At 49.4% G+C, this 25,446-nt stretch overlaps 1 protein-coding gene across 1 annotated transcript in view; it reads right to left on the bottom strand.

Moving 5' to 3' along the window:
- Positions 1 to 456: 456 nt before the first annotated feature.
- Positions 457 to 25,446, bottom strand: part of LOC144142915 (venom metalloproteinase antarease-like TtrivMP_A) — a 65,211-nt gene continuing 40,221 nt past the window's right edge. The window contains exons 8-9 of the mRNA XM_077674753.1: positions 1,932 to 1,984; positions 457 to 467 (exon numbers count right to left, since the gene is read on the bottom strand). Of these exons, the coding sequence (XP_077530879.1) occupies positions 457 to 467; positions 1,932 to 1,984 (64 nt within the window). The remainder of the gene's footprint in view (positions 468 to 1,931; positions 1,985 to 25,446) is intronic.

Below are 25,446 nucleotides of genomic sequence, written 5' to 3'. Positions count from 1 at the left end.
CCGATGCGCTACCCGGAAATCGGCGAATGCTCAAAGGATAAAAAATTGCGGATGTTACATGTAAGATACAATCCACGTAATGCGGTAGACCTGGGTTGATATCAACTTGCGTGGGATATTTTTATGCTAGCGTGGTTGGCGCAGTTGCCTATTTTCTAGAAAGGTTAACACATGCGAGTGCGCCGAGAGGTGCCAGACGCTGCGAAAAGCGTTCCTCCCTGTTTGTGAGCCAGCAGATCTGAGCGTAGAAAATCCGATACACGCAGGAACTGGTGCTTCGCAGCAGCCAGTGAAGCCAGTCGCTTCCCACAGTGATGTCAGCACTATTTGGGAAAACTTCCCCTTGTTTACTCTTGCGAGTCGCTTTCCGGACACCACGGGCGCGATCAGTGCTAGCCAGTTTTATCTCGTGTAAAATAATACCCAGCAGCGCACGCTGCCAGAAAGCAGCAGCCATTAGTTAAAAACTGCGAAAGGAGAGAAAAGCTGCCATTCTTTAAAAGCAGTTGTAGGCCAAGAAATGGTCTTTTTGACGCCAAAGCTCTTTAGAGACCTCCTATCAGAAGAATGAACATTAAGTAAATTTTGCGGTTGACGGGAAACGGTAGACGATCAAGAAACCCTTAAAGAACCACAGATAAAACTTTCTTGCTGACGAAACATGAACGTTTCAAAAGTTTGAAAAAAAAAAGCAACCCGTAAACGCGCGTTCGGACCGTAAATGGTCGTTAGAACCATGAACTATTAACCATCTGCATCAACACCAGCTGCAATACGTCGCAGCGCATGCAATGGATGTAATCCAATCCACATTTCTACCGTAATTCTTACGCACTGACTCCGTTAGTAGCAGGGCTGTTTTGTTGTAAAATTGTTATTCCGAACACAACTTGTTTAGACTACGTTTGACAAAAATGGCCGTACACACACAGGCGCTCTGTTGATATTTGTCACTTGAGTGGTACATCTTGAAAAACTGCTAGGCGGCATCATATTTGGCCGGCTATATTTTTAGCAGCAATGCACTTCATACTCTTGTTTGCACTTATTACTTTTATAGATTGAGCTAGATTAAAAATAGGGTAAGATAAGACGTGCACATAATGCCAGTGAGTTTACTTTGGGGGTTACGGGCGCAAAGTGTACACCACATCGAAGGCCTCATAACACGCCCTTAACGGTTATACACGTATATTTTGGTAAAAATTGACGCATATTCACAAGGTTTACAAAACCTATCCCATTCTTTCGATGTATTAAACAGACAAAATGATCAAAAAACAGGCAATTCTATATTTGAGCTACGAATTGATTATGAGCAACATAAGCAGTTTTATGATGTTTGCAAAATAAAAACCCAACAACTCTTTTTCTACATTGGCTAGCAGTTAAACCTTTTATGTTACACCGTATTTCTTGCCCTGCAACAAAACTGACAAAACAAAGATACGACATGTAAACTCGTGCATTAATTGTACTCCTTAGCTTCTAACGGCATTTGTGGTTAGATATGTTTTCTTAATAGGGAGAATCATTGCAGCATTAAGGACACTCTAACATAATTCAACTTGGGCTACTTGGTTCTTGGTTTTAATAAATAGGTTCTGTCATGATTTTCGAAAGCATGTGGCTGATATAATTAAACTGGGATTTTCATTGTTTGGCTGTAGGGTTCCACAGTGTCCAACATGTGATGTGACTTGTGTCGCTTTGTCAAAGGTGCAAAGCATGGTACGTTCAAAAGATTACCAAATCTTTTTCAAGTAAAAAGTGTTGGCCGTGACTGCCATACTCATCCAATTTTTTCCTCGGCTGCCACATTTTCTTTTCTGGATAGCATGGATTGTATACTTTTTCCAAATCACTGAGAATGATAATTAGATAAAGACGTACTTTTGTAAAAAGGTTTGATAGAAATTGTGTATACTTGCCTCGATAACTCGTCTCCCACTCGCCCTTCTCATTAACACGAACCATGTCGTAACTGCAAAAACCAACCATTGATCAGTGGAAGCCTCATTTCAAAACTGGCATTCGCCAAGGCAATTTTAGTGGAACAAATTGTGTCGGATGCAAACAGAAGACTCCGGCCAAGCAAGGCACCAGCCTTAGTTTTGGAACGCTTCGTGCCTGCGTTGAGCATATTTCAGACGCAGTATCAGAAATATACGTTGTTCGAAATAAGTAAAACATCCATGGCCTACGTGTCTTTTTTTCATAAGAAAAGTGAGCTTGGGGAATCTAAAGTTATTTTAACAATAGAGTGCCACTTTGTGCTTTTGCTTCTGAAGAAGTTTTGTCCTCGCTGCTTTTGTTTACCGAGAAAGATAGCTAAAAAAGAGTGGTCGTTTTGGTCTTTAGATGTAATAAATCGTAAATCTATGTAGTTGTCGCTGTCATACAACCGGTCCATGCCCACTGAAGAAGGCAGCTGTCTCCTATAGAGCTTCAACAATTACCGTTGCGCGATCGTTCAGTATTCTTTACCCGAATTCTATTTCCTACGTCTTTCATATAGTAATCTTCTTCTCTTACTCCTAACCGCATCTCTATATAACCTACTAGTTGGCCAACCATTGCCTTGGTTTCTGGAGGCACATTCCCGCAGTACCACTCTTTTTCCCTTAACATGAGCCAACATGTGCTCCACGCACTTTTTGTCCCTTAACATCAACCCTCCTTTCCAAAACCGAAATAGTACGTAATTTCATTCCTCATTTGACCAACCCACATTTTTTTTTCATATTGTCACGAATCAAGGACGACGCAGTTGTCTTGCAGGAGAAACAAGTTTATTGGAGCGAACTTGTGCTCCCCTAACAACTCAAAAGAATACAGAGGCGGCGAAGCAGCGGTCAACAAAGTGACTTGCGTCAGCGAGCGTCGCAGAATCGAATGCCCCGGCGTCCGCACTGCAGGCTTTTTATCTTTTGGCGCGCGTGGTTCTCGAAACGTCGATTCGCATCGAGAACATAGTAGATCCAAGAAGATTATTCTGGGCTGTTCACGTTAGATCGGAATGCTCTCCCTATCACAACAGATAACACATGCGGCACAGAAAGAAAGAATGGAACACGCGCTTCCCTTGGCGCAGAGATAACACAGACCGGCGCAGCCGGGCGGAAAAAGCAAAACACAAATAAACAAACCCAATGTATGGTTCGCGGCATTACCCCCCCCTCTAAGAGTGCATCGACCCGATGCTAACATAAGCGACAGTCCGAACAAATGAAAATAAAAGTTCGTCATCGTCCGTAGAAAGGTTTTAAGCGAACCACGTGGACGACTTCAGGCCGCGTGCGTCGTCGTGATGTGCCGGAGTCACCATCGGGGATCACTTCGTAGGTAAGTTGGCCAACACGTCGTACAATCTGGTAGGGTCCGAAATACCGTCGCAGGAGCTTCTCACTGAGTCCGCGTCGTCGGATGGGAGTCCAAACCCACACACGATCCCCTGGTTGGTACTCGGCGTCTCGGCGTCGGAGGTTGTAGCGGCCCGCATCCACCAGCTGCTGGTCCGTTATACAAACTCGAGCGAGCTGGCGGGCCTCCTCCGCACGTTGAAGATATCCGTGGACGTCGGCGTTGAGGTCGTCGTCTTCTACGTGCGGAAGCATGGCGTCGAGCATCGTAGTCGGCCTTCTACCGTAGACAAGCTCGAACGGCGTCAGCTGTGTCGTCTCCTGGATAGCCGTGTTGTACGCAAACGTGACATACGGGAGCACTTCGTCCCAAGTCTTATGTTCAACGTCAACGTACATTGACAGCATATCTGCGATTGTCTTGTTCAGACGTTCTGTTAGTCCGTTCGTTTGGGGGTGGTACGCCGTCGTTCTTCGGTGATCCGTGTTGCTGCAGCGTAATACTCCTTGCATCAGCTCCGCAGTAAATGCCGTTCCGCGGTCTGTGATTAGGACTTCCGGGGCTCCATGTCGCAGCACAACTTGGCTTATAAAGAACTTCGCCACTTCTTGTGCAGTCCCCCTCGGAAGAGCGGCGGTCTCTGCGTAGCGCGTCATGTAGTCTGTCGCTACGACAATCCACTTGTTCTGTGATCGTGACGTAGGGAACGGGCCTAAAAGGTCCATTCCAATCTGTTGAAATGGTCTCGATGGGACGGCGATCGGTTGCAGAAGTCCGGCGGGTCTTGTCGGCGGCGTTTTTCGTCGCTGGCAGTCACGGCAGCTCCGGATGTAGTGGGTGACGTCAGAGGTAAGGCCGGGCCAGTAGTACCTCGCCTTGATTTTTCCAATAGTGCGGGCTGTGCCCAGATGTCCGGAAGACGGGTCGTCGTGGCACGCTTCCAAAATTTCGTCACGAAGGTCCGCGGGGATGACGAGAAGGTAATTCGCTCTTGTTCCGGGGCTGAAATTCTTCTTCACAAGGACGGAGCTTCTCAGGCTGAATGCTGGTAAGCTGCGTTTGAAGCTCCTAGGAACAGCAACGTTGCATCCCTCGAGGTACTCGATTATGACGCGTAAGTCGGGGTCGGCACGCTGCTGGGCGGCTAGGTCGCTCTCCGTCACGATCCCGAAGAACGCGCTGTCTTCATCAGAGTCTTGTGGTGGTGGGTCGACGGGGGCGCGGGACAGGCAGTCGGCGTCGGAGTGTTTCCTGCCGGATTTATAAACGACTGTAACGTCGAACTCCTGCAGGCGCAAGCTCCACCGCCCAAGACGGCCAGAGGGGTCCTTCAAATTGGCGAGCCAACACAGCGCATGGTGGTCTGTTACAACCTTGAATGGCCTTCCATACACGTATGGGCGTAGCCGGTCTTCAGGTCCATCGATGAGAAGTACTTCGCGTGGCAGAGGTGGTCGAGGGCGTCGTCGATTCGGGGGAGGGGGTACACGTCCTTTTTTGTGATTTTGTTCAGTCGCCGGTAGTCAACGCAAAACCTTAATGTGCCGTCTTTTTTCTTTACGAGCACGACGGGCGCAGCCCAGGGGCTTTTCGATGGCTGTATAATGTCATCGCTCAGCATGTCGTCGACTTGAGTCCGGATGGCTTCCCGTTCGTGTGAAGAGACGCGGTACGGTGACTGTCGGGTAGGTCGGGCTCCATCTTCGGTTATTATTCGGTGCTTCGCTAGAGGGGTCTGACGTAGTTTTGTGCTCGACGAAAAACATTCGCTATAGCGACGCAGCAAAGCCAATAATTTTTTCCGTTGTTCTTGCGGTAGCGCCGGATTCACGTCGAATGGCTGCGGGAGCTTGAATGTTTCTACGGGTGTGCGTTCAAAGTCGGCGACTGCGATCACATCACTTGCTTCTTGCGTTTCTTCGAGGAACGCAATTGCAGCTCCCTTGTTTAAATGCTGGTACTCTTCGGTGAAATTAGTGACCAAAACGTGAGATTGGCGTCGCTTAAAGTGCGCAATGCCTCTTGCAACGGAGACACCGCGGTCGAGAAGCAACCTTCGATCACTCTCTACGATAGCGTCGATGTCAGAAGCAGCATCCTCACAGTAGACGGCGATCATCAAGCTTGCGCGGGGTGGCAGGGTGATGTGATCGTCGGCGATCCTGACAGCAGCACGGTGATCGGGGTTCGGCTGCGGCGTCGTGGAGTGATTGGAGGAAAATGTTATCGACTTGGTCTGCAGGTCAATTATTGCGCCGTTGTCCGTCAAAAAGTCCATTCCGAGAATCACGTCGCGGGAGCAGTTAGGCAGAACGACGAACGCCGCAGGGTACGTTGTGCCGTCTATGGTGACGCGTGATGTGCACGTTCCACTTGGCGTCACGAGGTGGCCTCCTGCTGTGCGTATGTGCGGACCGTCCCATCTGGTCATAACTTTCTTCAGTTTAGACGCAAATGGTCCGCTCATTACCGAATAGTCAGCTCCCGTGTCTACGAGGGCGACTACGTCAAAGCCGTCGATGGACACCTTGACGTCAGATGCAGTCGTCCTCGAGTTCCGGGTTCGTCGGGGCGTCGTATCTCTGCTTGTACGTGTTGATGGTCGGGCACTGTGCATCGTCGTTGTCGTCGTCTTCTCAACGGACGTCTCGGTCAGGTCGGGTACGCGTCGCGGCGTATAGCTGTTGTCGTGTACGGGAGTCTCGTCAGGTCTGGGTCGGGTCGTCGGGATGAGGGCATGTTGTGAGTCACTGTCTTCCGCGAGTCGTTGCGTCGTTGGAGGGTTTTCATTTTTCCACGATCGTGCAACTTTACCTCCAGAAGTTGCTGCTTTTAGTTTCCCCCGCGTGGGCTGGGGGACCTTCCACGTGAGAACTCAGCATTGCTACGGCGGTTCGGCGACTGGTATGGGTAGGGTGACGGCGAACGGTTGAAACGGGCTGGTCGACGGCTGGTGTTGGACAGGTACTCTTCGATCTCCGATGGGCGCTGGCCAGTTCGGGGGCGGGGTGCGTCGACGGAGAACCCTCGCAAACCGAGCCTCCTGTAGGGGCAGCGACGGTAGACGTGGTCGGCCTCTCCGCAGTGGTAGCACAGCGGACGATTGTCGGACGTTCGCCACACGTCGGTCTTCCTTGGGGCAGGGGGTTGCGCCGCAGGTGGTCGGGCCGGCGAGAGGGGACGACGGTACGGAGCCTCGTGACGATAGGGTGCAGGTGGGCGAGGGCGATGTACAGCAGCCGCGTAGGTCATGGCTTGCGGCTCGCGAGGTGCTACTGGCGTCGTTGAAGTTCCCAGCGCTTGCTGCACTTCTTCTCTAATGACGTCGGTAAGAGAAGCGACTTGTGGTTGCGGCGGCGTCGGGAGCAGTTTCCGCAGCTCCTCCCTCACTATTTCGCGGATAGTGTCGCGTAGTGAGTCGGAGTTGATAGCGCTGGCACCAAGCGTCTCCGAAACCAGCGCATTGATTGGGCGGTCGTACTGCCTCGTTCGGATTTCGAGCGTCTTCTCCATCGCGGCGGCCTCAGACGCGAATTCGGACACGGTCTTGGGGGGGTTGCGAACAAGGCACGCGAAGAGCTCTTGCTTCACACCTCTCATCAGAAACCGTAGTTTCTTTTCTTCCGTCATTCCTGGGTCCGCACGGCGGAAAAGTCGCTTCATTTCCTCGACGAAGATTACGACTCCTTCGTTCGGGTGTTGCGTTCGAGTTTCCAGTAAAATCGCAGCTCGTTCTTTTCGCACCACGGTCGTGAAGGTCTTAAGGAACTCGCTTTTGAATTGCGTCCAGTCGGTCAAGACGCTCTCGTGGTTTTCAAACCAAGTTCGGGCTGCATCCTCCAAGTAAAAGAAAACATGCCGGAAGGTTTCTTCATCGTCCCACCTGTTGAAAATCCGCACGCGCTCCAGCTTCTCCAACCATTCCTCTGGATCTTCAGCGGGGGCTCCCCGGAACGGTGGCGGTTCCCGGGGCTGCTGCAGCATGATTGGCGACGTTGTTTCTTGTACCATGGTGTTGGTTGCAGCGTTCCTTCTCTTGGGCCCTTCTGGCATCAAACCGAACTCGGGTGGAAAATCTTGCAGGCGGAGGCTGGCTCTTGTTGGACTGGCTTGGCGGCTTCCCGAGGTTGCAGTGGGCATGAAGGGTGCGTACCCAGCACCTCCACCAGATGTCACGAAGCCAAGGACGACGCAGTTGTCTTGCAGGAGAAACAAGTTTATTGGAGCGAACTTGTGCTCCCCTAACAACTCAAAAGAATACAGAGGCGGCGAAGCAGCGGTCAACAAAGTGACTTGCGTCAGCGAGCGTCGCAGAATCGAATGCCCCGGCGTCCGCACTGCAGGCTTTTTATCTTTTGGCGCGCGTGGTTCTCGAAACGTCGATTCGCATCGAGAACATAGTAGATCCAAGAAGATTATTCTGGGCTGTTCACGTTAGATCGGAATGCTCTCCCTATCACAACAGATAACACATGCGGCACAGAAAGAAAGAATGGAACACGCGCTTCCCTTGGCGCAGAGATAACACAGACCGGCGCAGCCGGGCGGAAAAAGCAAAACACAAATAAACAAACCCAATGTATGGTTCGCGGCAATATCACCAATGTTCTGCATCGTGCGCCTTCAACACCACTGCAGATTGGTGGTACAACACCTTTTTTTTGTAAAAACATGTATGTTGATGTTTTTAGGAGTGTTAGCGCGCTTTTCGTGTTTGTGCGAACGCAAAGATTACAAAGGGGACTTGTTCATGGCAGTCATATTCCTTTTTAAGAGTGCTCTTTTTGGGGGTTTGTGCGAATACAAGGAGTACAAAGGGCACTCTTCATGACTGCTGTTTATCAATAGTTAAGTTAGGCATCAAAGCTTGACGTCACGGCTAAGAAGCAATGCTTAGGCCTAACTTAATAAAGCTAAGTTCGAGGCTAACAGGATGTCAAGCAACGTCGTAGTGATTGTACTTCTGGGGCCTGCAACAATTCATGACGTTAAACATCAACGCGCAATGCCTGGCGTTATTGGTGGCCCTCAAAAGGTGTCGTCGCCACCTTTTTTTAGTGAGGCACCTTCCCGCACGCGAGTTGTATAGCGCAAAAACAGAATTCACAAATGGGGTTAATGAAAGAAGATCTGTAGAACTAAGCTCCACCAATGTTAGGCCATCTACGATTTCGTGTCATTATTTTTACCTTAAGCGTCGTGTCACAGCAAATAGGTATGTAACGGGGGAAGCGTGTGTTCTGCCACGGCATATGCTCGTTCTGTTCACGGGGCTGGGGCAGCGAGGTTTGGCCATGGTAACAGTCTTTGCTACAGGCTACTGTGGAGGTGGTTCGCTCATTTAAAGTGTATATTTGAGGTTTAGGGCATTTTGATTATGGACTAAGCGACATGCATATGCGGCTTGCGGGCATTCCACGGTAATTCATACAGTATAGTGAATTCTCATCCTGTGCAGACGGACTCCCGATACGAGTGGCCGTTTTTATTTCTCTTCTTTATCCCCCTAGGGGCGATACAATCCGGCGACACTTGCTGTTTCAATAAATTCGGCCCACAACCTTTCACATTTATGGCTACAAACATGCAACCCTACAAGATGGTGTTCCAATGGTAATAAAATAAGCTGCCGACGTGGGACTTACTTTCTCCACCAGTAAGTCAGAACTCGATTGATTGATTGTCTGATTAATTGATTGTCTGATTAATTGATTCATAGATTGATTGATTGATTGATTGATTGATTGATTGATTGATTGATTGATTGATTGATTGATTGATTGATTGATTGATTGATTGATTGATTGATTGATTGATTGATTGATTGATTGATTGATTGTAGGGTTTAACGCGCCGACGCAACGCAGGCGATGAGGCGCGCCGTAGTGGATGGCTCCGGATTGATTTTGACCACCTGGGGATCTTTAACGTGCGCCGAAATCTCGAACAAACGGGCATTTTTGCTTTTTGGCTCCATCAGAAAAGCGGCCGCCATGGCCGAGAATTAAACCCGCGACCTCGTTCTCAGCTGCGCAATGCCTTAGCCACTGAGCCACCGCGGCGGGTAGTAAGTCAGAACTCATTTTGGTATCGCAGAAGAGGAGATCCAAGGTACCACCAGACATTAGAGTTCATATAGAAAACAACGCGATTCCAGAGGTGTCTACCATTAATATTATGGGGATTTGTATCCAAAATAATCGGGCTACCACAAAATTACTCCGAAAATTAGAACAACATGTTATTCACACTATAGTACTCATCAGACGACCTCCAACCGCCGAAGGGGTCTCAACGGGGAGGAGGCAATCCGACTGAACCAAGCTTTTGTTATCAGTAGGATCCTTACCTGCCTTACCTTAACCCGCCTGCCACAGAATTAGATATGATTAATTGGCTCATCCGAAGGGCATAGAAATCTGCCTCCATCTCCCTTTTAAGACACCCACTATCAGATTCGCAGGCCTTGGCCTGCTCAATACGACAGAGCAGCTCATAGAAGCCCACCTTCCCAATCAGGTAGTCCGTCTGTCTAAACCTCCCACTTGAAATCGTATTCTCAAGAGGCTAGGTACAGGTCGTATTGACTACCCGGAGGCTAAAATTCCCCTCCGTTTTGGAACCGATGAGAACATTATAATTAAACCAATACACCACAACATGCATCCCATACACGAGGCGAGCCGCTTAGAACAGAGAGCACGTGCTATCCAAAAAGGACTCCTCACTCGATGCGACGTGGTCGATGTGTAGGCTGCAGAATAAAGGCACCGTTCTGAATTCGCCATCGCACTTATTAACGATCCTGATAATCAACGTCGCGACTCCGTAACCTTATGTACTTCCTATCCCGCCACGGCGGAAGAGGCGGCAATAGCTTTAGCCCTCTAACAAAGGTCGACCCCCTTAATATTGATCTTCGATTCTAAAGCGGCTATTCAAAATTTCGAAAAAGGCCACGTTCGCGACAGGCAACCAAAATTATCTGACGCCACCGACACGACTCTGGACTCCGGCGCACGCTGGCCTCGCGGGCAATGAGATTGCCCACAATACGGCTGGAGGGCTCACAATCCCAGCCGCGGTAAGCTTGGAACCTTATACGGGGCCAGGTCCGCCAGAGACAGATTTCGTACGTACATAGAAGGAAGCGTTCACTACCGCCTCGACCACCATAGGTAACCCCCGGCCCACGTAAACCTTACTAATTCCGAAGAACAGACGCGACGTCTCCTTCAGACGAAAACGTTCCCTAATCCCGCTATACTCTACTGAACTTACCCTTTCATACCCTTCCACAGAACACCCTGCATGTGGAGCCCTCGCCACCCTTCTCCACATCTTCTGGGGGTGTCCCAAGGATGCCTTTCTCTAATTTCCTCGGATGAGTAGTGGGAGGAGGTGCCAGGAGGTGCAAACCTCCTTGGTGACCGGATCTGCCTATGACGCCGCCCGGAACACTCCAGCGGCTAAAACCGCCCCTAAGCAACATAAAGCTCAATAAAAATGTTTTCTCTCTCTCTCCCCCCCCCCCCCCCCACCCCTGAAAGTCTCCTACTTTAAGAGTAAAACCACAATCTGCGGGAGTGCGAGCAATGGGGACTTGGACAACAAGGAAGCAACCATCTTAGTACAGCTTTCAGTACGTAAACCGAAGAGAACATCACGGCTTCAAGGTAAGAGTGGCCATGAGAACTGACCGGATCAGTTTCCATCAACGCGCACCCGCGATAAAACAACCGAAGGAGGCGCGAAACTTACTGGCGAATACCTGTCGATGTTAAGGGGCAGTTTGACGCACGTTCGCCCTACCTACTCAAGTATGACGAATACAAGTCATATTCGAATTTGTGCTCATTGATAATAAACAATCGATGGGAATAGGTGCGGCCACGTTAACGCTCAGGACGGACAGGACTCAAAAACAGCTCCGCTGTGGAAACGGCCTCAATGTGTTCAACTTTCGGAAGCGCGGTGAAGAGCATATCTCTCTTTATCAGCAAACCTACATCACCCCCTCCCCCTCCCTCCGCGTATCCTGGTCCTTTCGTATGATAGGGTATTTCGGAAGCGTTACATCATAATAATTTACGTCCCTGTTAAAGCAAGTTTTTGGGATTGCTAGAAATAATAGTTCCAAGCTTAAAAGTAAAGATTCTGTTGAGGCACGAGGGTCCGATCTGTGGCCGCGGCGGACAGATTTTCGGATATAGACGAAAACCGAAAATTTCCGTGTCTTCATGGTGTCGGCGCACGGCAATGACCCCCAGGTGGTCCAAACTAATAACTAATACGGAGCTCTCCACTACAGTGCCCCTCATCGCATGTGTAGCGTCCGCTAGTTAAAAACTAATACCCAATCAAAAGTAATGACTCAGTCGCGTCGAGTTTGCTGTCCATACTACTGGCAATGACTTTTAGAACAGTTACCGCACGCGATCGTGAGCCCGACGAGGGAGTAGTACAGGTTTACTGTTTCATCTGTTGGGCCAGGATGCAGTGAGGTTTTTTTATGGTACTGTAGCGGAAGCCTCACGTCACTACCGCGCTGGTGGTTCCCGCCGATGGAGCCTTCTCCTTTATCTCCTCTCTGCCGCCCGCGTGCCGAGAATGCTTCTTTTGTAGCGGACGCTTCTTGGCGACGCCGCTGCCTGCTCACTGCGGGGTCATTTTCTCTTCCCCTTCAAAGGTCGCTTTTTGGGGATGCTTATCTTGTTGTTAGGCAAACTCTTGGCGCCGCCTCCGCTTGGTCACTGGTCTTCCGTTTTCGACTCCCCTTTTAGGAGAAGCCGCGAGTTCGCCTCATTTCCCTCATCGGGGACCTACTTGACGCATGCTCCTTTTTAAAATAAACATTGTTCCCGAGCTGCTACAAAATTTGTGGCGCGGACAGCGCTCTTACGAGCACAGCAGGGCGAGCCTGGATGACAACGCTGCTTCCTCCACGCCGGCAGTCCTCGTCACAGAAATAAAGCTACAACATATTTGGCCTAAAAAACCCAAGGGTTTGGTTCAGCCAAGGTGAGGGCAGCTTCCAGCTTCGGGACATCCCGTCGCAGTCGACGAAGTATGTTCACATCGTAGCAGCCATGCCCCCAGAAATTTCCGTCGACATCTTTGTATCCCCGCAATTACAAGATGAATGTGATACCCTCAACAGATAATGTTAGATCTTGCGGAGGCGCCTGAAGACGGCATGCTATTGCAGCTCTTATCCCAGAAAGAGCTGGGCGTCCGGATGCGGCTGCGCCTGCTGCACTGGATGCGGAAACTGCTCTGTGTTTACGCACGTCAGGACGGCCAGCTCCCACTCTTTTGTGAACTTTTTCTTCGACCGCTCCCCTCAGAAGGTAGCGTAGTTCTCGCGGGTTGAGATTAGGCGTCTCTCGATTGAGAGGCGAAAACAGCCGACCGTATCTCGGAATGCTCTACTCAAACCTTCGCGCCCATAGCTGCTGCAAGAACACACAAACATCCAGATCAATTGTCATGCCTCGAGGGGAAACTGGAACAACTTACCGACATCATGCAGCACGTTTCGCTGTCTGGCGCTCCCCAGCACGTCGTTCAACGACGTAACCGATACTTTTCAAGAAACCCAAGCTCTTCCCAGCAAAGCTTGTCACGAGAGAGACAGAAGGTAGTTTACTGGTACCTCCAAATGCTCAGGCCAGTCGTTAGCGGGCGCCTACGACATCAGCCCTCCACCGTGCCAGCTGTTATTCGTAGTTGACCGCGTAAGCAACACGCGAGTGCCAGAAGCAACGGGCTCCAAACTCTGCATTGTCCCGTCAATCCGCGAGGATTGCCGTCGTAACACGAACATGCCGTCGCTGCAGGCGGTGAATAAGACTTGCATTTCCACGTACGGCTTCAGCTTACTGACAATAGACGTCGGATTCAGAAGCTTGTTCGCTTGGCCTTCGCGTGGCGGACGTTAATTTCGCCATACTGTTACCAGACATCTTGAGCCACTTCAATTTGAATGGGAGTGTACGCAACGGGTGCTTCAAAGATAACAACACATCCCTCAGCGTGCATTGGTTGGAGTCACACATCTACTCATCTTGCATCTGCGCTTCCCAGCCAGTATCTGCCTACCACCAAGTCCTGGGTGAATTTCTGCCTCTCACCAAGGCCTGCAACACAGAAAAACCTGTGAGGCATAACGTCACTCACCATATTGTTACCACCGGACCAACACTAAGCCCCTTGCCACGAAGGCTGTCCAGTAGGTGGCTTCAAACTGCACGCGGGGAGTTTGAACTTATGCCGCAGCTGTAAACCAGTCGCCCTTCATCGAGCAGCATTTATCTCCTTGCACATGGTGCTTAAAGACAACGGGGACGACTGACGGCCGTGCGGTTATTACACAGCCTTGAACGCATCAACATCGCCGGACCAGTATCTCCTGTCGCATATTCATCAATGCAGAGCGTGGCTGGGAGGTGGTAAGAGATTCAGCAAGATAACCTTGTCACGGCATGCCACCGAGCCCCCGTCTAAACGGAATACATACCAGGAAGGGCAATAACAACTCCATTCGGCCTATTTGACTTTGTCCGTATATCCTACGGCCTGAAAATCCGTCACAGATCTTTCAGAGGTTCCGGGGGGAGGCCACCCGAGATCTTTCTTTTGTTTTTGTCCACCTGGATGACATTTTGGTGGCCAGCAGAACTCCGAGCCCGCCCAAAATTCACATCCGCCAGCTCTTCCAGCGTCTGTATGAGAACGGTCTTCTGCTGAAACCTCAGAAGTGCGTATTTGAGTTCGAGGCTCTCGACTTCCTCGGCCACCACATCACTGAGGAAGGCATTATGCCAATAAAACCGAGGGTGAACTCCATCAGGACGTTTTCTTCTCCACTCTCTTGCTGTAAATCTTCCAGAGTTCCTCATGACTGTGAAAGTCTACCGGCTGTTCTTTTCATCTTGCACTGGAGTGCCCCAGGCACTGACCGACTAGGTGCGTCGAGATTCCCCAAAGGCACCAAAATTCCTTTGGTCTGAAGAACACCAAAACGCTTTCCAGAGAGCTAGCGAGCCTGCTATGGCTACCCTTCTCATTCATTCAGTGCCTGACGCCCCTACAAGCCTCATGGTTGATGCCTTCTCCGCGTCGGTCGGAGCAGTGCTACAGCAACAAGAGGGGAAAGAGTGGAAACCACTGGGGTTTTTTTTGGAAACGCCTGAAGCCTACTCAACTGCAGCACACCACTTTCGGAAGAGAGATGCTCACAATCAATTGTTACATCAAGTGTTTCTGCTACTACGTCGAAGGTCGTGTGTTTTACAACTTGCCAGACCGCAATCCCTTCACCTACGTATTCAACAACAATTCCTCCTGCTCCTAACGGGAACTTCGTCAGCGCGCGTTCATCTCTGAGTTTTCTACAGACATTGCCACGATTCCGGGGTAGAAAACGAAGCAGATGACGTCTTCTCTCCAGTCATAGCTTCCGGTACAAAACGTCTTGTCGAGAAAGCTTCTTTTCTAGAGTACGCTTCCTAGGGACGCCACCGTTTGCTCATTGTGAAGTCATTTCCTCGTCCTCTAAAACGGCCGCCTTGCGTTGCTTTCCGGCCGACTTTTGGTGCCGCTTTCATCTGCTCGCTGGGGGGAGGGGGCTTTTTTCCTCTCTCTTTTGGGAGAACGCCGAAGTGCCCCTCCTTTCCCTAGTGGGGTACGCAATCGACGTACTCCTCTTTTGGCAATAAACAATCGTCTTGAAACTGCGAACCGACACAACGTATGTTTTCCAGTCTCATTCAGCAGCCGACATCCCAAGATGCTACAGGACATTTATCTTTCTTTTTGATACCAGCATGATTCCTTGTCATATCTGCACAGTCTGACATTGAATAAAAATTCTTGGTCTCTGGATTTTTGGTTAGATTCTGAACTGCTACAGAACTTTCGCCTTTTTTATCAAGTACACAACAAAATATCGTCTCTGGATGTAAACGTGATCCCTTAAGTTAACACTCTGTATGTGTTTGGTTTATCACCGCCAACCAATGGTTAAGTATATCCGTCCAGGTTTTGTTTCGCTACGGCTTCCATAGTCGCTGTAAGCGCTTAACTGCTATTGGCTGCGTTTTTGCGGTACCCTCAGTGAAATGTCGCTGATATGTTTCTCAAGGGAGTATTTTTTTTAGGAACGGGAATTCCGTGAACAATTAGATTTATTCTTTGAAAACGATTTTTAAGTTTATTTGCGCCCACTTCAGAGTCAGCTGCTGTCTTTTGCAGATCGAAAACATGTTTCATGCACCCTTTATTCCTAGTGCCTAGCGCACACAAACATTCCCACTTTTTTTCAGTGAATGCAAGGCAATATTTGCTGTTTGCTGCTACGTCTACGGACTCTTTTTGCAATTTTTCAGAGATGGTAGTCTTTCTTCAGCTACTTCAACGAGTAAATGTTCGTGTGTGTATTTCTTTCTGTCTCTCTGTCTGTCTGCAACGTGATTCAGACACCCGGCCAAAGTGAAACATTCTGCACAATAGTTTTATATACCCAGAGCGAAATCTAAACGTCTAAGCCTGCTGCCCATCTTCATACTTTGCAACATTGTTGAACAAGAAAAAACATTGCGCAAACATAAAGCAGAAAATCAATACATAAGTGGTATTTGCAGAGTTCCTCTATAACAAATTCATGGATGGTTCATGGAAATGAAATACTGCATAAGCTGCCACAAACTTTTTACTCGTGGCCTGCTGTCAGCCGCGCCACTAAAGCTTCTAGCGGCATTTTAGGAAATTAAATATAAACAGTTACGAAAGGTTCCACTATATAGGTTCCACACTCCGCTTGGAACACACGAGAAACAGGAAAACGCGGTTCGGTAAATGTTGAAGTTGGGCGCGTCAATTTACGCGCGTCTCTGCCGTACGGCAGCATGGAATCCGGGCACCTGGCCCGGGGCAGTGAAATGCGGTAAATTCAAATTGGTTTGACCAATCCTCTAGCGTGTTTACATTGGGATGAACGCGACGGGAGAGAAACAGCATGATAGGTGAGTGGGAAATCGACGGAGGCATTTACTTGTCAAATGTCGACGAAATACTCTTGTCTTTCGTGGACACTTGCAACGAAAGTAGCAGATACACGGAAATTCTTCATTCCAGCAAGATCGGGCCTTCAATGTATTTCCACGTAATAGCACCAATAAGTTTTTCATGATGAAAACAGCGCCCCTACAAAATAAACTTAGGAGCCTTGAGCAGAGCATTGAAAAGCAGCCGCGGTAGCTGAACGCAGACTTTCTTATTGCGCCATTTCGCCGCAGGGCATCATAGTAATTGAAAGAAAAAACGAAAGTTGCGAGAGAAAAGCAGCTTCATGCACTACAGTATGCCATACGGGGCAGATTCAGCAAGAATGTCCAAGAGCTGCCTGTAAACGGGAACATGTGTCCACCTATGAATATCGGGCGCGCGGCCTCGTCGGTGTTCTGGGGCTACCATGTGCAGGGTTCGGGCTGGCTGGAGTCCAGCCCGAACCCATTAGACCAGGAGGTGGTCTAATGTCGCTTCCGCAGCGGAAACAGGGCAGTAGGGGCAGGTTACATAGGTAACCGCAAAGCTATAAGTCCATCAGGTGTCCAGCAGGCGTCAGTGCAACGCCCAGGTGAGTTTCCTGAAGCCTGACCTCCTCACGGCGGGATACGCCCCCAGGAAGGTCAGCCCCACGCGGAGGAAGAAGGCCACGCGTGGAGCGCCCAAGAGTCTCTTTTTTGATTAGAAAAGCGTCCTGTAGGGACAGCTGCGGAAGCGAGAGTGGGCAAAACTTGCGGAGGAAGAGGAGCAAAGTCGGACTCGACGTGGGTGGGCGTGCCACGGCGAGCGCAGACGATGCGACCAGGGCACGGGAATGATTTCAGTATCCGGTGCACATCGCATGTAATGCCCGACGGGCTGTTTACGTGTCGCATCTCGTGAGTAGCCTGTGTTCAATCGGTGTAGATGATCAGGCAAGACGGCGGGGAAACACATAGACAAGGGCCTAGGGCACACAAGCCATCACGGATGGCGACGAGCTCTGCCAAAACCGATGCAAGTGGTGCCTCTCTAACAAACGTTCATGTCTTGTTTAGAGACGGAATAGTAGGGCAAACTAGGCTCGTGTGGATGATGCCATTGTTAACCCCTGTATCCACATGGGCCTGTAGGACATCCGGTGTGTCGATAGGGGTGGGTGGGTTTGTCTGCGGCTCTGTGCGAATAATTTTATACGCCTCAGGAGACGGTTGTTGGTGTCTTGTGGGTGGTGCTATTGCGGTGGCTCAGCTGGAAGCGGTATCAGAGGCGATGCGGGGTCATAGTAGTGCTCTAGTGCTGCGGCGGCAGGAATCGATATAGTTTTAGAAGATGAGTCGATAGACGCTTCTGTACCAGCTCGTCCATTGTGTTAATTTGTGCCTCCGCTTGCAGGGTTGGAATGCAAGTCATGCGTGGAAGGCCGGTGATCACTCGCATTGCCGCCCTGTGTGCGGTTTCCAAAGTATCCCAGTCGCGCAAAGTGAGGTGCTGGAACTGGGCTTGGTAGACGATACGCGCTGGAAAGACTTCCAGCACTAATACATGAAAGAGACGGGAGCAGACACTCCCCGACGTCTCGCCGAAACGGCGGAACAAGTGTAGCATGCTGGCTCCTTTTTGTCGAGTGGAACAAACCCATGAAGCTACAGAACCTTCTGCGCCTATTTCTAACCCCAATACAAAACTATGAGCAGCAGTTGCCAGGGGTTCGTCGTTCAAGGACAGGCATTTTGGTGTCTGTGACAATCGGCGGCGACCCCTGCGATTGGTGACCGATATGTATGTAGTCTTTGAAGGGGACAGATTTAATCTAGTGATTGAGAACCACCATGAAGTATTGTCCAACGGCGTCTGTGGACCTGCTTGAAGACGGTGCAGTTGATTGTGTACAGACCACACAGTCACATCGTCTGCATGTACTAGGATGTGTCAGGTATTTCAGCATGAGTCTATGTAAAAATACCAAAGGCATCATGGCCACGCTAAATAGCACTGGAAACAGCACAGAGCCTTGCGGAACGCCTCGCTCCAAAACAAAGTGGCCCACAAGGTTTTTTTCAAGTCCGATGGACAAGGAGCGGCTCTGAAGAAAAAACGCTACAAAAATTCATACTGCTGGTGGAAGGAAAAGCCACTGTAGAATACTGATTATTGCAAAGTGGCTCACGTAGTCATAGGCGTTGTGGACATCCATAGCCAGGATCGTGCGGATTTTGTTCGATCTACCACCTAAAAGCAATATAGACGACAGGTGGTCTAGACTGTCTTTTGTGACCAGGTGCGTACGAAACCAAATCTGAGCCGAGTGGTACCATTCCTATCGTTCTAGACACCATGTAAGATTCGTGGCTAGCATCCATTCAAGGAGAGCTTACAGGCGGTCGATGTTAGTGCGATTGGGCCAAGACTACTCCGATGGTCAGGAGCCTTCCCAGGTTTCGGTATCAGCACTACTTCGGAATGCTTCAAGCGGCCCGGAATGTCACCAGAGCTCCAGATAGCATTCAGCCAGTCGAGTAGCCACTGTATACTGTGACCGTCGATGTTCTTGAACGCTTCTTAAGTTACACCGTCCGGGCCCGGTGCTGCCTAACTTCGCCTTGTCTATTGCCGCTATTGCCTCCAAAACCTCAGTCATGGTGAATGCTGTCTGGACCCCGTCAAGGTCTTCCTGACGGGGAGGCGAACCAGCCTCTGGTGGCAGAGTAGGTGCCCGAGCAAATGGTGGTAGGGATTCGTCGTACTTTTGAAAGAACTCTTTGGCCTCTTGCGGAGCAAACTGGCACGCGGTCCGTCCAGACGCGAGCCACGCAGTGGCAGCCGGTTTTTGGGGGCATCCACCGAGTTCCATACGACAAAAAGTGTGCCAGATAGACGCAGTGGTAGAGGATGGCCGTAGTGAGGCACAACAGTCCAGCACGCAGACATTTGCTAAAAGGTTTTCTCAACTGCACAATCAAGGCAAACGGGTTGACAATACGCCCGGTAGCAACGGTACCATTCTCTTTTATTCCCGGTACAAAGAGCTGTGGTCTGATGCACAGCGGTGTCGCTTGTCTATTTTTAAGTACTACTCATGCCCTTTGCGTTGATTTACCAGGTAGGCTGATCCAGAATTCTTTGGCGTCCGGAAGCACTGATTATAAACCCACGTGGTCGGCGTAGTCACAGATGAACATTGGATGAGTGCCGCGTGGCGTTATTTATGGCTTAACACCATGTGAAGCGTCCCCGGTGCTGATGGAAGCTCTCAAGGCTGATGCAGAAGAAACACTTGCAAGCCGTTCTATAGGCTGCCGTTGTCGTCTACTGGAGTTTTGTGGTACCGCCCGCACTTATAAACCAATTCGGGGAAATCCTTTACAGCAAAGCTTTCTACCGATCACTGATGTCGCCTGTACTTTATCTCAAAACCAGCTGAAGGAAAGCAAATTTTTCTGTGGATGATGATGATGGGAGTGAAGTGAAAACAAAATGGTATCCTTGATCAAAATCAAACCAGGGTTTCTCGCATTTTCAGCCGTTTGCTATCGGATTGCGCCAATCTAGCACGATTGAAGCAATTTGTATTTGCGAGAGGGCTGTACCTACATGCAAAACAAAACAGCAATGGATTGCCGTAATCCGTATAGCCCTACACAGCGTCTCCCAGTCTTGTCGTCCTGTCGAAGAGGTTGTTGATTTTAATTGAGCTTTCTGACCTTCCCGCCGATCTATCATCGTCGAACTTGAGGTCTTCTGAGGCTCAGTGAGGTGGGATAGGGATGGGGTCTAGTTACGAGGAATTGGGTACCCAGATCCTGACGCATGCTTGTTGGTGGCGATCTGACAGAGACCAGGACGCCAGGGTGGGGAACGCTAGGCAGACATTTTGAGCTGGTGGCCGGACCCATTGTTCAAAATTCGAGCTTTGTCATTTAGGCAGATGGTACAGTGGTGCCTCGCTCGTAAAATAGGCACTCAACGATTACGTGACCCAAGTGAGCTCGTACCCTGAATAGTCGGCAAAGAAATGCCGAAGGCGCATGCGATTGTTTTCGTAGAGAGAGAGTGAGCGAAAACTGAGAGGTAGAACGTTTTACTGTGGACTGGGGAGGTAAGTTCTGCTAGTGCAAGTATGGTGAGAGTAGTTTGCTTGATTGTAGTCGGCGAATGAGTATGAGAAGGATGCTTTTTTTTCTCGGTAGACATGTACCTGCACACAACACGGCAAACTGACCTGCTCTGGCGACATCCTGTAAGAAATGCGTTAAGCTTCCAGACGAAACACCGGGTGAGTGCAGAAGCACAAGAGGGAAGTACTGCGTGCTCTCCAAACAGATGGGTCACCTCGCTGTCGACTCTGACTAACGGGCACAGAAAAATTTCCAGAAGAATGGCAAGGAGCGTGATGCTGTCAGGATCCATAGAAGCTCCCGTCGACGATGGCGTCATCTATTAACGGTATGGGGAAAAATGTCGAAATATCTGTCCGTTACCGTCGCTCTAGTGCGACACCCATCGGGTGCAGCCTGCATAAAACCGCCAACACAGCCAAACACCGTAGGGCTTACCACCTGTGAACGGGAAGCAAATATACCAAACGAAATGTAAGGAACTGGAGCTTGAGCAGCAACCGAGCCTGTGTGTCAAAATTCCGCCAACTTGAGCAACAAATGGAAAAACTACTCAGTGACTTTTTCCGATAGAAAGGAGCTGATCGTGAATGCTTGAGCTATGCTAAGTGTAAACTAGTTGACACAATCCGCAAGGGGAGCGAATGTATTGAGCGCTGCTGGTGGACAGCCCAATGGCAACGCTTCGACGCATCGCCACAAGTGGGGCAGCAGGAAAACCGGCAAAGCCCTACCTTCGAATCGGGCAAACCAAATTAGCAAAATCCCACAACGAGTTAAAAGGTTGCAACAGCAAAAGTGCAGCAACATGTACCTTCGCCTAACGATGAAACAGAAACTTGCAAAGCAAACGAAACTGACTTGGGTAATCAACTCCTGCAGGCTTAACATCGAAAAAGTGGCCGTGTATCTCCTCGTTTTGTTGCAAATGTCGTCAAAATACGATCAACACCTCTCATGCTGTTCCTGTACCGTCGTACTCATCCCAAGGTAAACACACTAAAGGTTTGCACCAGGCGATTTGAATTTAGCGCGTTCCACTGCTACAGGCCGGGTTCTGCGATGAGAGCGCTGCAGTACGGCGGAGACGCGCGTGAATGGAGGAGGCCGAATACAAGGTTAATAGAACCGTGTGGCCGTGCTCCAGGTGCTTTACAAGTATAACGTGGAACCTAGCTAGTGAGACCTTTCGTTGCTGTTGCCTCCGGATTTTTTATATGCCGCCAGGAGGCGGCGGTTTTCTGCAGTAGATGTAGAATATCATTTGCTAGCGAAAAATTAAGCATCCATGAATTTTTAATAAAGGAATACTGTAAATATCCTTTGTGTACTAATTTCCTGTCTTATATTTGCGGAATGTCTTGTTTTTGTTCTAAAAAGTTGACAAGTATGAACATATAAACCCGGCTTAGACGTTTACATTTCGCTGGGAGTATATATTACTATTGCGCAATACCAATTTTACTTTGGCCGGGTAGCTGAACCGAGTCACAGACAGAGAGACAGACAGACATGCAAACAGACCAAATTCGACGTTGTGTATGCCAGGTGGTATCCGTAGCTATCTAAAAGAAGTTGTGGGCTTGTCACGGTTTCTGTGCGCACGGTTTTCGTTAGAGTTTTTCAGCGCAGTCACTAGGAAGAGACGGTATAACGATCTCTGCGCCTTTTTTGAATGCAGAGCATTTCAGTAACTCACGATGTCACCTGCGTTGACGTCCGTAGTCGTAGTCCGCATCGCTCCCCGTCGGTCTGTCATTGGATTGGATTCGGTTGGATTGGCTTGGATTGGCTTGGCTTGGCTTGGCTTGGCTTGGCTTAGATTGGATTGGATTGTTTTGGATTTGGATTGGATTGGATTAAAGTGGATTGTGTTGCGTCATAGCCGCGCCACGTTGGGTCATAGCCGCTCCACGTTGCGTCGTGCCACGGGAGGGGGTTCACGGCACGTTTCACATTTCACCATCTTCCTGCCTCTCGCGTGCTGTTTTAAATGCAGAGCATTTCAGTAACTCACGATGTCACACGCGTTGATGTCCGTAGGCATCCGTAGTCGTAGTCCGCACCCTCCCCCTACACTATATAAATACCCATTCATCGGCTGTGGTCACAATGCAGTCAAAGAAGCAAACGTACATTAAAACATTAAAACATACATTTAAAAAGCCTGAACAGTATTTGTCACAGTGATGAGCGAGTGAACGATCCTAACCTCTTCAGGGAGCAGTCTCGGTCTTCAAACATCCCCCTCGGAAGGGGCACGATCAAATGCAGAGCATTTCCGGGGGCGCACGACGTTTAGTTTGCGTTACGTTAATGTTGTTGCACTTGTGGTAACTGCCGACGAGGGAGCGCTCGTCAGCAGTAATTTGAATGAGCCAAGGATATAAGGCGCGTTCGTAGCCTCCCATTCTGTGTGTGTCGGCTTTGTGGCGCAGTGGGTAGAGCAACATGTACATTGCGTTCCGCCCAAAGGGTCGAGGGATGGAAACCAGGCGCCGGGTAGTATTTTTTTCCAATCCCTATGTACAGAATTGCTCACTCGGCTGGCACGGGTCGAGATGTGTTAATACGGGTTAAAACAAAGCCAGTTTCACCGGGATGTGAGACATTTTTTTCAACTACACGCCGGGACACTCCTTCTGAAAACATGGATGCAAGAAAAGGGCCTTTTTATGCCGTGGGGTGAACAGTATTGGTCATGCAACAAACCGGAAACCATTGAACATGTTTGCATTGACTGTTGGGACGGGGTCTCCTTCTGGGATGTGCTGCAGCGTACGCTGAAACAATATCTGGCAATCGATGCCAATGGTATTCGGTATTTTTCCGTTGAACATGATGATGATGGGGTCCCTCTAGATGTTATATTGTTACTATATCTGCATTGTATGAAAAGATGCCGAATGGCCAACTGCCACTTGTACATTGATTCGCGGCCGGTAAATGAGTATTTCCGAGAGGCCATATTTCCTTTTATTGAAGTGAAACAGGCACGGCAATGTGTTCCAGACAGGTTGTCACAAGTGGAGAAGTTAACAAAAATGAAAATATTTTAGCAGCCAGCACTGTAACTTAGGGTGGAACAGTGATTTTAGGTTTTAGTGTAATGGGTTTGTTTTGTTGCTGTGTATTACGTTTGTAACAGCGGTGTTTGTCTGAAAATAAAAAAATCAAAATTTCTCGGTTTAAGTAGCCCAAGAAGGACTATCGTCTTTACTACACGAAGAGCAAATTAAAGATATTACTTTGGCACGAATTGTACCTTCTGTGGTTTGACAGCAAATGACGCCTTCCATGCCACTGCTTCATCAACATGTTGCAGTATTACTAACGTTATCGCAGCTATCACAGGTGACCGGTATTGTGGCAACAGTATTATCACCTCCAGAGTATCTGTAGTGGATGTTCTGCGGGCTCTGAAAGTGCGCGACAGAGCCATGAAAGGACTTCCGATTTACCCCAAGCTGGTTCCAACACCACTTGCGTGGACGGGGGCTGTGACTCGAATTTCGGGGTACAATGACTACTTTCAACTAGCCATAGAACATGACGCACCCAGTAGTCAAAAACAGTCGAACGATCCTTTGGCACAACGCGCTGTATTTGTCCGTCACGACGTTTCCCACACGCAAATCGGCCCTGCTCATTAATACAGTACTTCCGGGAGACAGCGTCCGTACCTGCGGCAATGGAGAAAAGAATTGGAGTCCTTGTTTCCTTATACAAGCGGTCTGACACGAGTTGTGGCCGTAAAGAATCTAAGGTTCCAATGAAAGCTAGAACAAGATGATTCATGCGACGAAACAGTACCCTAAACACGGTTGCCTTGTGGCTGAGCACGTTAACATGGACCATCCAACGTGGGGCCATAGAACTACCGACGAATGAGGAACAAATCTCAAGGAGATTGCCGACGCTCCGTGCCTTACGCTCAATTACAACTTACAACATCGGGTGAGCGCTGACTTCATGCACGCCCGCGGCTACTACTGGGTGCTTAACAAGAGCAGACCCCGACTTTGTACGGCAATGTCGCTGTGGTGTAGACTCAGCGATCTCTGACGCCTAGTCATTATTGCCTGAACTAATCACATGGACATTTGCAAAGCGGAAGTGTTCCGCTCAAACGGTCTGTTATTATGCTTTCCGATCTTCGATTGAAATGTACGGTGGATTCCTTGCTATTCCGCCCGTTAAATATAAAGTTCCAGGCTGCACCCTAAACGTCCGTGTGAGCGAAAACATTCCTTCCCCTAACAATAACCCTGATAATGCCTGGAAGAGAAGGAGCAGCCATATGTCTGATATTTCAAAAACGGAAGATTTTTCAAGGACCGTCTCTCGGTCCAAGCAAAACCGGCTCAATCTCGACGCTACGCCGAAGGACTGGCAAGGACATGATGGCTGGACCACTGCAACTGCCTTCATAAAAGGGTGGTTCTCGCAAGCCATTCACATCTTCCGTGCCATGGCGGGAAGGTGAGAACCCCCCCATTCAGTCCGTAACATATACTGGGCGATCAGACCTTTCTGTGCAGAAGTTCGATCAGGTGGCTTTCAACTTTTTCTGCGAGCAAGCGTGGCCCTACCACAGCAACCTCCAGAGAAGATTTTACTCGGTAGGAACTGGGGATAGCACTGGAGGCGAATAACGTGAAACATCCTCCTGGCGAAGTTGACATCGCTTAGGGCATTCTCCGGAATCCTGATGAAAGCACCAGGATCCAGCTTGTCTGAAATGAACACTGTGGATGTCTGGTCAACATCCTATCTAGTGGAACTACTTCGTGTTTCACCAAGCCATGAAACAGGGTGAACAAGATCAACAGCATGCGACCTATCTCATGATCTTCGACGCAATGCAAGCTAGCTGAGCCAGCTCTTGCCGTACTATGCTGTGACGCAGACCAGGTGT

The sequence above is a fragment of the Haemaphysalis longicornis genome, unplaced genomic scaffold, assembly GCF_048455015.1.
Source record: "Haemaphysalis longicornis isolate Haplotype H1 unplaced genomic scaffold, Haemaphysalis longicornis Haplotype H1 scaffold_6, whole genome shotgun sequence".
NCBI classification, from domain to species: domain Eukaryota; kingdom Metazoa; phylum Arthropoda; class Arachnida; order Ixodida; family Ixodidae; genus Haemaphysalis; species Haemaphysalis longicornis.
This window is presented reverse-complemented; position numbering and strand designations above follow the sequence as displayed.